The following is a 12,833-nucleotide window of genomic DNA, read 5'->3' on the forward strand; positions in this document are numbered from 1 at the left end:
TTTTTCTAATTTTCCCATGTGTGCAATAGAAACCTACTGTGTCTTATCATAATGCTATCTATGGTGGGCACTCCAAGAATCTACTTTATGTCTAATCACTTCCCAAAGGCTCTATCCTCTAACTACCCTCACTGGAGACTAGGTTTCAATGTATGATTTTAGGGGGACAAACATTGTCTTTGGCAGTGCTCATTTTGGAGATTCCAAAATAAGAGGCAGTAATAACCCATCGTGTCTTCTTCAGTTCTCCAAACTAGAGGGAGAGACTTTTGGTAGGAGAAGTAAAGGAATCTTTAAATCAGTTGGTAGCTTTGCCTTTGGAAAATATTTTGGCAAGGAGTACAATATTTTTCTTTTTTGGATGAAGGAGACTTTTGATCTGCAGGCATCATCTGTTTGAATGACATTAATTCTATAGATCCAGGATGACTCCCAGAGGAGAGTAAAGAAAGGCCAGCTGTTGAGAACTCCCTTTGAAGAACACACTTATCCTCACTGTTTTTGAAGAGGATGGCCTGGTGGAACTGGCATTGCAACCATTCTGGCTGTAAACCATCATGTTTTATCATTTCTCAGCGCAATGCATGGGTGTTATTTTCTCTATCACATAAATACTAACCAAGGACATGACAGACAGTTTCATGCCTCAGTCATGATTCTAATTATTCTACTTTCGCAGGCTCGACTTAGGTTCTTTCTTGACAAACCATTACTTTCAGCTTTAGCATGTAGTGTACTCATGAATCAGTAAAGACGACTCAGACACAGCAATTTCCTTTTTGTTCTGTTATTGCTAAAAAAAAAAAAAAAAACAGATTGAAGGGACCCATTTTTGTTTTCTTGCCTCCCTTAAAAAGCTGCTGTTTACAAGTGATGCTGCCTGTGGTACTTGCCACACAGAGTTTGTTTACCAAGATGCTAGCATCTTTCTGTGCCAGGAGCGGGTAATACCTGTCTGACTGCCTCAGCTGTTCTGGACACATGTCCCAAAATTACCAGAAAATCCCAAACTGACAATATGATAACCATGGTATACATTTTTTTTTTAAAAGAAAAGTCCAACTTCAGACTTTCTTGCAGAGCTGCCTGTGGCCTATCTTGAATAATTTGCAAATAGCCCATCTTAATTCTCTATGGTCCATCAGCTCAAATATGCAAAATTAAGGTCTTCTTACAAGGAAGGAAGTAAAAGATACCTATTTTCAAAAAAGGGAATAAAACTTACCATATGCTTCCACTGAGTTCTGCTTCTCCTGGTTTCGTAGTCCTTAGAATCAAGGATTTATTCTCTCCTATTTATCTCCTCATCAGACATATGTGAAATTAATTATTTGGATCTGGTTGTTCTAGTTTCAGTTGAGTTCAGTTCAGTTGCTTAGTTGTGTCCAACTCTTTGCAACCCCATGAATTGCAGCACGCCAGGCCTCCCTGTCTATCACCAACTCCCGGAGTTCACCCAGACTCACATCCATTGAGTCAGTGATGCCATCCAGCTATCTCATCCTCTGTTGTCCCCTTCTCCTCCTGCCCTCAATCCCTCCCAGCATCAGAGTCTTTTCCATTGAGTCAACTCTTCGCATGAGGTGGCCAAAGTATTGGAGTTTCAGCTTTAGCATCTTTCCTTCCAAAGAAATCCCAGGGCTGATCTCCTTCAGAATGGACTGGTTGGATCTCCTTGCAGTCCAAGGGACTCTCAAGAGTCTCCTCCAACACCACAGTTCAAAAGCATCAATTCTTCAGTGCTCAGCTTTCTTCACAGTCCAACTCTCATATCCATACATGACCACTGGAAAAACCATAGCCTTGACTAGTTGGACCTTTGTTGGCCAAGTAATATCTCTGATTTTGAATATGCTGTCTAAGTTGGTCATAACTTTTCTTCCAAGGAGTAAGCATCTTTTAATTTCATGGCTGCAGTCACCATCTGCAGTGATTAGAGTGAAAATTTAATCCAAAAGTTCTAGGTAGCTATCACTGGCAGAACTAAAGTATCTTTGGTCTATGATGCATTTTAAGTCAAAATCTATTCACCATCTGAACTCCTAAATTACTGTTTTTCTTCTTTTTATAATGAAGAGGAACATATTAATAATATTTTCATAAGAAAATATCCGTACCTTCTTTGGTCTTGCTCCCAAAGTTAAATAAATGCAAACTGAATTCAGGAAATTTCCTGTATAGATATACTCTGTGTGTGTGCATTTTCAGAGACAGGCATAGCAGTCTCAAGTGTAGGTGGGAAGTGATTCGATCAAAAGAGTGGAGCCCTTATGATTGAGGTTAGTGTCCTTTAGAAGAGATCCCAGAGAGATCCTTTGCCTCCACTGCTGGGTGAGGACACAGATAGAGGTCAGTAGTCAGCAGCTCAGAAGAGAACCCTCACCAGAACCTAACCATGCTGGCATCCAGATCCCAGACTTCCAGCGTCCACAACTGTGAGAAACAAATTTCCCTTGTTTAGAAGTCCCTCTGTCTGTGGTTCTCTATTATAGCAGCCCAGACAGACTAAGACTGTGTGTCTAGTGGCTGAGTCTTTCTTCTAGAGGCTGAGGGAAGGGGAGAAATCAGCAATTAAATTTCTTTCCTTTTTGTAAAATATGATGGTTCTTTTTTTCTATCTTTATACATCATGTGGAAACACAGTGTCGACAAAAAATTTAGTCACAACCTTAAAGTGGAGACTTATTTCACTTGGTGAGAATGTTAAGGATCCCAAGCCCCAGAGATATCTTCTCAGTAACTTGGAGAAAACTATTCCAAGGACGCAGGACGGGGAGCCAGGCTATATAGTAGTTGTGAAAAAAAGGGGGACAGACAGTCTGAACATCAAAGATTATTGTGAGGTAAGGAAAATCAGTTTAGATCAGTCACTCAGTCGTGTCCGACTCCTTGCGACCCCATGAATCGCAGCACGCCAGGCCTCCCTGTCCATCACCATCTCTCAGAAATCACTCAAACTTACATCCATCAAGTCAGTGATGCCATCCAACCATCTCATCCTCTGTCGTCCCCTTTTCCTCCTGCCCCCAATCCCTCCCAGCATCAGAGTCTTTTCCAATGAGTCAACTCTTCACATGAGGTGGCCAAAGTACTGGAGTTTCAGCTTTAGCATCATTCCTTCCAAAGAAATCCCAGGGCTGATCTCCTTCAGAATGGACTGGTTGGATCTCCTTGCAGTCCAAGGGACTCTCTAGAGTCTTCTCCAACACCACAGTTCAAAAGCATCAATTCTTCGGCACTCAGCTTTCTTCACAGTCCAACTCTCACATCCATACATGACCACAGGAAAAACCATAGCCTAGACTAGACAGACCTTTGTTGGCCAAGTAATATCTCTGCTTTTGAATATGCTGTCTAAGTTGGTCATAACTTTTCTTCCAAGGAGTAAGCATCTTTTAATTTCATGGCTGCCATCACCATCTGCAGTGATTTTGGAGCCCCCCAAAATAAAGTCTGTCACTGTTTCCACTGTTTCCCCATCTATTTCCCATGAAGTGATGGGACCAGATGCCATGATCTTTGTTTTCTGAATGTTGAGCTTTAAGCCAACTTTTTCACTCTCCTCTTTCACTTTCATCAAGAGGCTTTTTAGTTCCTCTTCACTTTCTGCCATAAGGGTGGTGTCATCTGCATATCTGAGGTTGTTGAGATTTCTCCCGGCAATCTTGATTCCAGCTTGTGCTTCTTTCAGCCCAGCATTTCTCATGATGTACTCTGCATAGAAGTTAAATAAGCAGGGTGACAATATACAGCCTTGATGTACTCCTTTTCCTATTTGGAATCAGTCTGTTGTTCCATATCCAGTTCTAACTGCTGCATAAGGTACCAAGTAACGTTCTGCTGTGTATGGAAAGATGTAAGCGTGACATTTATTTACACACATTTGTTTAACCATTAAATAGCCATAAAAGTAAGGGTAACTTGTGAAAAGAACATTCTCCTGGCAACCATTGTGACAGAACTCACAATAGTGAATGATGCTGATTCCTGGACTTGCCGAGGATTGGCTTCTAATTTCCTAAAATCCCATAAATGCATCTCAAACTTGTCAAACTAGAGATCCTGATTTTTGGTTTGTCACATATGGTCCCTGTGCCAGGATTACAGGGTTGTGATTATAGTGTGTAATGTAGTGAGATTGGATTTTTAAAAAATAGCAAACACAGACTTGAAACATCTGAATTAGTATTCATTTTAGAAGGCTGTATGTGCATTGCCTGAATGCTGGTCGTAACACAAAACTTCATTGGAGCTTCTCTTTCACTTTGTCCTTTGGAGACAATTGGTGAGTTATACAAGCAGCCTCTCCTTGTTACTTTATAATCAGAATCTTGCTTTCAAACCCCAAATGGTACTTTGCAACTTGCCATACATCCTCTTCACCAAGAAACTTCAGATGTTCAAGCTGGATTTAGAAAAGGCAGAGGAACCAGAGATCAAATTGCCAACATCCGTTGGATCATAGAAAAAGCAAGAGAATTCCAGAAAAACATCTGCTTCTGCTTCATTGATATGCTAAAGGCTTTGACTGTGTGGATCACAACAAACTGTGGAAAATTCTTAAAGAGGTGGGAATACCAGACCACCTTACCTGCCTCCTGATAAATCTGTATGCAGGTAAAGAAGCAATGCTTAGACCAGACATGGAACAGCAAACTGGATCAAAATCGGGAAACGTGTACATCAGGCTGTATATTGTCACCCTGCTTATTTAACTTCTATGCAGAGTACATTATCTGAAATGCTGGACTGGATGAAGCATAAGCTGGAATCAAGATTGCCAGGAGTAATATCAATAACCTCAGATATGCAGATGACACCACTCTATGGCAGAAAGTGAAGAGGAACTAAAAAGCCTCTTGATGAAAGTGAAAGTGGAGAGTGAAAAAGTTGGCTTAAAGCTCAACATTCAGAAAACAAAGATCATGGCATCTGGTCCCATCACTTCATGGGAAATAGATGGGGAAACAGAGGAAACAGTGACAGACTTTATTTTGGGGGGCTACCAAATCACTGCAGATGGTGACTGCAGCCATGAAATTAAAGATGCTTGCTCCTTGGAAGGAAAGTTATGACCAACCTAGACAGCATATTAAAAAGCAGAGACATTACTTTGCCAACAAAGGTTCATCTAGTCAAAGCTATAGTTTTTCCAGTAGTCAGGATGAGATGATTGATGGCATCACTGACTTGATGGACATGAGTTTGAGCAAGCTCCAGGAGTTGATGATGAACAGGGAAGTCTGGGGTGCTGCAGTCCATGGGGTCACAAAAAGTCGGACACAACTGAACAACTGAACTGAACTGTATGGATGTGAGAGTTGGACCATAAAGAAAGCTGAGCACTGAAGAATTGATGCTTTTGAACTGTGGTGTTGGAGAAGACTCCTGAGAGTCCCTTGGACTGCAAGGAGATCCAACCAGTCCACCCTAAAGGAAATCAGTCCTGAATATTCACTGGAAGGACTGTTGCTGAAGCTGAAGCTCCAATACTTTGGCCACCTGATGTGAAGAGCTGACTCATTTGAAGACCCTGATGCTGGGAAAGATTGAAGGCGGGAGGAGAAGGGGATGACAGAGGATGAGATGGTTGGATGGCATCACCAACTGGGTGGACATGAGTTTGAGCAAGCTACGGGGACATGACTGAGCAACTGAGCTGACTGACTTCTGACTGTATATTGTTGTTGTTCAGTTGCTCAGTCATGTCCAACTCTTTGCGTCTCCATGGACCGTAGCATGCGAGGCTTCCCTGGCTTCTGCCATCTGCTAGAGCTTGCTTAAACTTATGTCCATCGAGTCAGTGATGCCAAACAACCATCTCGTCCTATGTCATCCCCTTCTCCTCCTGCCTTCAATTTTTCCTAGTATCAGGATGTTTTCTAAGGAGTCAACTCTTTGCATCAAGTGGTCAAAGTGTTGTAGCTTCAGCTTCAGCATCAGTCCTTCCATTGAATATTCAGAGTTGATTTCCTTTAGGATGGACTGGTTGGATCTCCTTGCAGTCGAAGGGACTCTCAGGAGTCTTCCCCAACACCACAGTTAAAGCATCAGTTCTTCGGTGCTCATCCTTCTTTAGAACTGACTGTGTGAGAGTTCAAATTTCCACCAAAGGATGGGGGCTTGCAACTGTAGAGAATATTTAAAAGACTATTTATTGGACAAATGAATTTACCATAGGCTTTGAAAGAATTTGCCTACAATGCAGGAGACCCAGGTTCTATCCTTGGTTGGGAAGATCCTCTGGAGAAGGGAATGGCAAACCACTCCATTATTCATGCCTGGAGAATCCCATGGGAAAAAAGCCTGGAGGGTACAGTTCACAGGGTTGCAAAGAGTCGGAGATGATGGAGTGACTAACACTACTACGCTACTTGAAAGCCCAAACAACTGAGATGTCCAGGACTCAAAGAACTCACAGACGGGTGATGCAACCACTGCTGGCAGTCTCCGAGAGCTCAGAGGGACTTGGAGAAGGCCCAGGAGACAAGAGCTGGGTGAATAGTGTCCAGTGTCATCTTTGTTTTTCAGGGTGTACCAGAATGTTATTGTATTTTGTGTGTGTATGCTAAGTGCTTCAGTCCTGTCTGACTCTTTGGGACTCTATGGAATGTAGTCCACCAGACTCCTCTGTGGGACGATTCTGTCAGTGGGAGATGGGAGCGGGTTGCCATGCCTTCCCCTAGGGGATCTTCCTGATCCAGGGACCACACCTGCATCTCTTAGTCTCCTGCATTGGCAGGCAGGTTCTTTTACCACAGGTGCCACCAGAGAAGCCCTGTTATTATATTGTTTTTTTACTTCATTCTTACTTTTTTTGCTGAGAACATCTAAGTCCTCTGTTAGCAAATTTCAATTGTATAATACATGTTAACAACTATACTTACCATGCTATATTCCAGATCCTCAGGCCTCATCCATTCTATAGTTAAAAGTTTGTACCTCTTTACCAGTGTTTCCCTATTTTCCCACTCCTTAGCTCCTGGTGGCTTTGATGCTGGGAGGGATTGGGTGCAGGAAGAGAAGGGGACGACAGAGGATGAGATGACTGGATGGCATCACTGACTCGATGGATGTGAGTCTGAGTGAACTCCGGGATTTGGTGATGGACAGGGAGGCCTGGCGTGCTGCGACTCATGGGGTCGCAGAGAATCGGACACGACTGAGTGACTGAACTGAACTAGCTCCTGGTAACTACCTTTCTACTCTCTGTTTCTGTAAGTTTGGCTTTTTAAAAAAAGGTTCCTGGGACTTCCCTGGTGGTCCTATGATTATAAATTATCCTTCCAATGCAGGGGGTTCCTGTTCATTTCCTGGTTAGGGTGTCAAGATTCCATATGCTCCGTGGCCAAAAGCCCAAAACATAAAAGAGAAGCAATATTACAACAAATTCAATAAAGATTTTTTAAATGGCCCACATTAAAAAAAAAGTTTCCACATATAAATAATATATTTGTTTTCCTCTATCTGGTGGTTTAGTCACTAAGTCGCATCCGACTCTTGTGACCCATAGACTGTAGCCTGCCAGGCTCCTCTGTCCATATGATTTTCCAGGCAAGAATACTGGAGTGGGTTGCTGTTTCCTTCTCCAGGGGATCTTCTTGACCCAGGGATTGAACTCAGGTCTTCTGCACTACAGGCAGTTTCTTTACAACTGAGCTACCCGGGAAGTTCCTTCCTCTATCTAGTTTATTTCACTTAGAATAATGCCCTCGAAGTCCATCCATGTTGCTGTTAAGTGGCAAGATTTCCTTCTTGTGGCTGAATGATATTCCATTGAATGAATATATATATTATATAATGTATATCACATCTTCTTAAAATCTATTACTCTGTTGACAGATGAAATAGTTTCACGAAATTCATTCATCATCTCCCCAAATTTATTGAACTCACATTTTGACCTATTATTGGATAGCTGCTGTTATTCTAAAGACTAGAGATAATAAGGCTTGACCCACCTCCCTAAACCATGCCCTAAAAGAATTTGATATAGATAGAGACATAGACAGTTCAAAAATTGATCAATTCAGTAAAATATGAAGTAAAATGGTAAGCTGAGAGCCTGAGATGAGAACACACGTTCTTCTCCCTGGCTGCACATAAAAACTAAGTGGAAGTTTTTGAAAAAAATAGAGATGCCTTGTCCCCACACCAGAGCATTGAATTTCCAAGTATAAGATGAGGGTCCAGCATGTATATTAAAAAAAAAAAAAGAAACAAAACCCTTCCTAGGCGATTCTGATCTGTAGCCAAGTGCTGAGGCCCAGTGTGTTTATAGCAGTTCATTCTGCCTATGAGTGTTATGGAACACAGCAGTGAAGACATGCTTGTTGAACTGAGTCTTGGATGATGAATAGTAGTTTGAGGCCAGAAGGAACTCTAAGCAGAAGAGATGGGGGTTTCAAAATCAGGAAGCCAGGCCAGGCCCAGGTTGACCTGGGAGTGTGTAAGTGCTCCAGCATGGCAGGAGTGTAAAGGTATAGTGCAGGTCTTGTATGTGCAGAAAGGGGGTGTGGAGGGCACGTACACGGGGCAGACAGAACGTGAGGGACTGGAGCTCACGGTGAATCTGGACTGGGTGAGGGTTAGGGACCTGATGAGGGCTGGAAGGAGAGGCCTGCTCACAGCAACAGAAGAGAGAGCCAAGACCGCGGGCGATGAGCGCCGCTGGACGGGACTTTGAGAGGCGTTTCTAAGGCAGAAGTCACAGAATTCGACAACTGTGCATACTGTGTTGTCTGTTAGTAATATCAGTTCTGGTAGTTTTTGAACTTTCACTTCTATTTTTTTTTCTCAAATAGTAAAATCATTCCCTTATATATTTACATATTCCCAGTTATTCTACCCTTTTTCTGTACGCTTAGGGAATACTAAATGTGAAAAAACAAAACAAAACTGTCACTATAATAGAATGAGGTTGAAAGTGAAAGTGTTAGTCGCTAAGTCATGTCTGACTCTTTGCGATCGCCATGGACTATAGCCCACCAGGCTCCTCTGTGCATGGGATTTCCCAGGCAAGAATACTGAGGTGGGTAACCATTCCCTTCTCCAGGGGATCTTCCCAACCCAGGGATTAAACCCAGGTCTCCTGCACCGCAGGCCGATTGTTAACTATCTGAGCCACCAAGGAAGCCCAAGACTGAGATTATATATATATACACTTATATGCATCTATAGTTTGTATTCACATATACATTATTTTTCTTACCATCAACAGTTGCCTTCCCCAGTGCACGTACTGAGGATAAGCCTGTGAGCCCTGTTAGCATGGTACCAGGAGAATTTGATGAGCTCAAACTCTGCCCGTGGTCCATTCCATTCTCGCACTTGACATTTGTGAATGCAGATATGTCTGACAAGTGTAAATAAGGGTGTCACAGCTCAGAGTAGTACCCATTCCCAACTTGCCTTTCCTTATCACTCATGTGTTCTGGGGTGAACGTGCTATTTTAATCTTCTAATATTTTCTCAGTTGGAATTTTTTGAAGGGTAATGCTGTGGTTTCCAAGGTGTAGAAATAGAACTTGTCTCTTCTCCTTGCAGAGTTCAGTGCATTTTCAAATACCTTGCGAAGATACCAGTGTGAGAAAAAGGAACACTTGGTGTTCAGCTTCAGCCAGCGGACAGAAGAGGTGTCTGCTGCACAGTACTTCAAGGTCAGAGAAGTGGCCCCTGGCAGAACTGTGTCATTTCAAAGTGACACACACCTGGGTGGGGTGGTGGGTAGAGAATAGAGTGCAGTGGTTTTTAACATGTGGTCCTCTGACCAGCAGGAACATTCCCTCATCTGGGGAACATATTTCATCTGATTGTTGTGGTGATGTAATTTGATTAGAGGATATAAGTGAAGCACTTCGCATGGTGCCCGGCACATAGCAAACTCTCCCAAATGGTGACCATTACAGTCAAAACATTTATTCCTGACTCATGCTTGTGGACTTACATGCACACACCACCCAGCCGGCGTGCTTCCTCAGATTACTACTGTCAGTGCCTTCTGCCGCATCCCCACCCTCTCCTAGGATTTCTATCCAAGACTTCGCTTTCTCTCTAGGCTGATGGGACTCCTCAGGGCCGTCCCTTTTGGCCTTGGCCCCTTTCTCTCTCACTTATCTCTTTAATTCTTTTTTCACTGGACTAGGTCTTAGTTGCAGCACACAGGATCTCCATTGCCTCCTGTGGGACCCATCGTTGCAGTGCGCGGACTCTCTAGTTGCGCATGTGGGCTCAGTAATTGCGGCATCTGGGCTTAGTTGCTCTGTGGCATATGGGATCTAAATTCTCCTACCAGGGATTGAACTATATCCCCTGCATTGCAAGGCAAATTCTTAACCACTGGACCACCAGGGAAGTCCCCTGTATTTTTCATGACCAATCTGATCACATGGACCACAGCCTTGTCTAACTCAATGAAACTATCAGCCATGCCGTGTAGGGCCACCCAAGATGGACAGGTCATGGTGGAGACTTCTGACAATACATGCCCCATTGGAGAAGGGAATGGCAAACCACTTCAGTATTCTTGCCTTGATAACCCCATGAACAGTATGAAAAGGCAAAAAGATAGGATACTGAAAGATAAACTCCCCAGGTTGGTAGGTGCCCAATATGCTACTGGAGATCAATACAGAAGTAACTCCAGAAAGAATGAAGAAACAGAGCCAAAGCAAAAACAACACCCAGTTGTGGATGTGACTGGTGATGGAAGTAAAGTCTGATGCTGTAAAGGGCAATATTGCATAGGAACCTGGAATGTTAGGTCCATGAATCAAGGCAAACTGAAAGTGGTCAAACAGGAGATGGCAAGAGTGAACATTGACATTTTAGAATTCAGCAAACTAAAAATGAACTGGAATGGGTGAATTTAACTCAGATGACCATTGTGTCTACTACTGTGGGCAAGAATCCCTTAGAAGAAATGGAGTAGCCATCATAGTCAACAGAAGAGTCCAAAATGCAGTACTTGGATGCAGTCTAAAAAATGACAGCATGATCTCTGTTCATTTCCAAGGCAACCTATTCAATATCACAGTAATCCAAGTCTGTGTCCTGACCAGTACTGCTGAAGAAGCTGAAGTTGAACGGTTCTATGAAGACCTATAAGGGCTTCTAGAACTAACACCCAAAAAAGACAACCTTTTCATTATAGGGGACTGGAATGCAAAAGTAGGAAGTCAAGAAACACCTGGAGTAACAGGCAAATTTTGCCTTGGAATGTGGAATGAAGCAGGGCAAAGGCTAATAATAGAGTTTTGCCAAAAGAATGTACTTGTCATAGCAAACACCCTCTTCCAAAAACACAAAAGACATTAAACATGGACATCACCAGATAGTCAATGCTGAAATCAGATTGATTATATTCTTTGTAGCCAAAGATGGAGAAGCTTTATATAGTCAGCAAAAACAAGACCAGGAGCTGACTGTGGCTCAGATCATGAACACCTTATTGCCAAATTGAGACTTAAATGGAAGAAAGTAGGGAAAACCACTAGACCATGCAGGTATGACCTAAATCAAATCCCTTATGATTATACAGTGGAAGTGAGAAATAGATTTAAGGGACTGGATCTGATAGATAGAGTGCCTGAAGAACTATGAATGAAGGTTTGTGACATTGTACAGGAGACAGGGATTAAGACCATCCCCATGGAAAAGAAATGCAAAAAAGCAAAATGGCTGTCTGAGGAGGCCTCACAAATAGCTGGGAAAAGAAGAGAAGCAAAAGGCAAAGGAGAAAAGGAAAGATGTGCCCATTTGAATGCAGAGTTCCAAAGAATAGCAAGGAGAGATAAGAAAACCTTCTTCAGTGATCAATGCAGAAAAATAGAGGAAAATAGAATGGGAAAGACTAGAGATCTCTTCAGGAAAATTAGAGATACCAAAGGAACATTTCATGCAAAGACTGGCTCAATAAAGGACAGAAATGGTATGGATCTGACAGAAGCAGAAGATACTAAGAAGTGGCAAGAATACACAGAAGAACTATACAGAAAAGATCTTTACAACCCAGATAGTCACGATGGTGTGGTCACTCAGAGCCAGACATCCTGAAATGCGAAGTCAAGTGGGCCTTAGGAAGCATCACTACAAACAAAGCTAGTGGAGGTGATGGAATTCCAGTTGAGCGATTTCAAATTCTAAAAGATGATGCTGTGAAAGTGCTGCACTCAATATGCCGGCAAATTTGGAAAACTCAGCAGTGGCCGCAGGACTGGAAAATGTCAGTTTTCATTCCAATCCCAAAGAAAGGCAATGCCAAAGAATGTTCAAACCACCACACAATTGCACTCATCTCACATGCTAGTAAAGTAATGCTCAAAATTGTCCAAGCCAGGCTTCAACAATATGTGAACCATGCACATCCAGGTGTTCAAGCTGGATTTAGAAAAGGCAGAGGAACCAGAGATCAAATTGCCAACATCCGCTGGATCATGGAAAAAGCAAGAGAGTTCCAGAAAAACATCTACTTCTGCTTTATTGACTATGCCAAAGCCTTTGACTGTGTGGATCACAACAAACTGTGGAAAATTCTTCAAGAGATGGGAATACCAGACCACCTAACCTGCCTCCTGAGAAACCTGTATGCAGTCAAGAAGCAACAGTTAGAACTGGACATGGACCAACAGACTGGTTCCAAATAGGAAAAGGGGTACATCAAGGCTGTATATTGTCACCCTGCTTATTTAACTTATATACAGAGTACATCCTGAGAAATGCTGCTGGTTGAAGCACAAGCTGGAATCAAGATTGCCGGGAGAAATATCAATAACCTCAGATATGCAGATGACACCACCCTTATGGCAGAAAGCAAAGAAAAACTAAAAAGCCTC

General features: G+C 42.6%; 1 protein-coding gene across 1 annotated transcript in view; it reads left to right on the plus strand.

The window, feature by feature from the left end:
- Positions 1–12,833, plus strand: part of LOC128052052 (histone-arginine methyltransferase CARM1-like) — a 172,123-nt gene that overhangs the window by 37,615 nt on the left and 121,675 nt on the right. Inside the window, 1 exon segment of the mRNA XM_052644521.1 lies at positions 9,547–9,659. Within this exon segment, the coding sequence (XP_052500481.1) occupies positions 9,547–9,659 (113 nt within the window).

The sequence above is a fragment of the Budorcas taxicolor genome, chromosome 8 (genome assembly GCF_023091745.1).
Source record: "Budorcas taxicolor isolate Tak-1 chromosome 8, Takin1.1, whole genome shotgun sequence".
NCBI lineage: Eukaryota > Metazoa > Chordata > Mammalia > Artiodactyla > Bovidae > Budorcas > Budorcas taxicolor.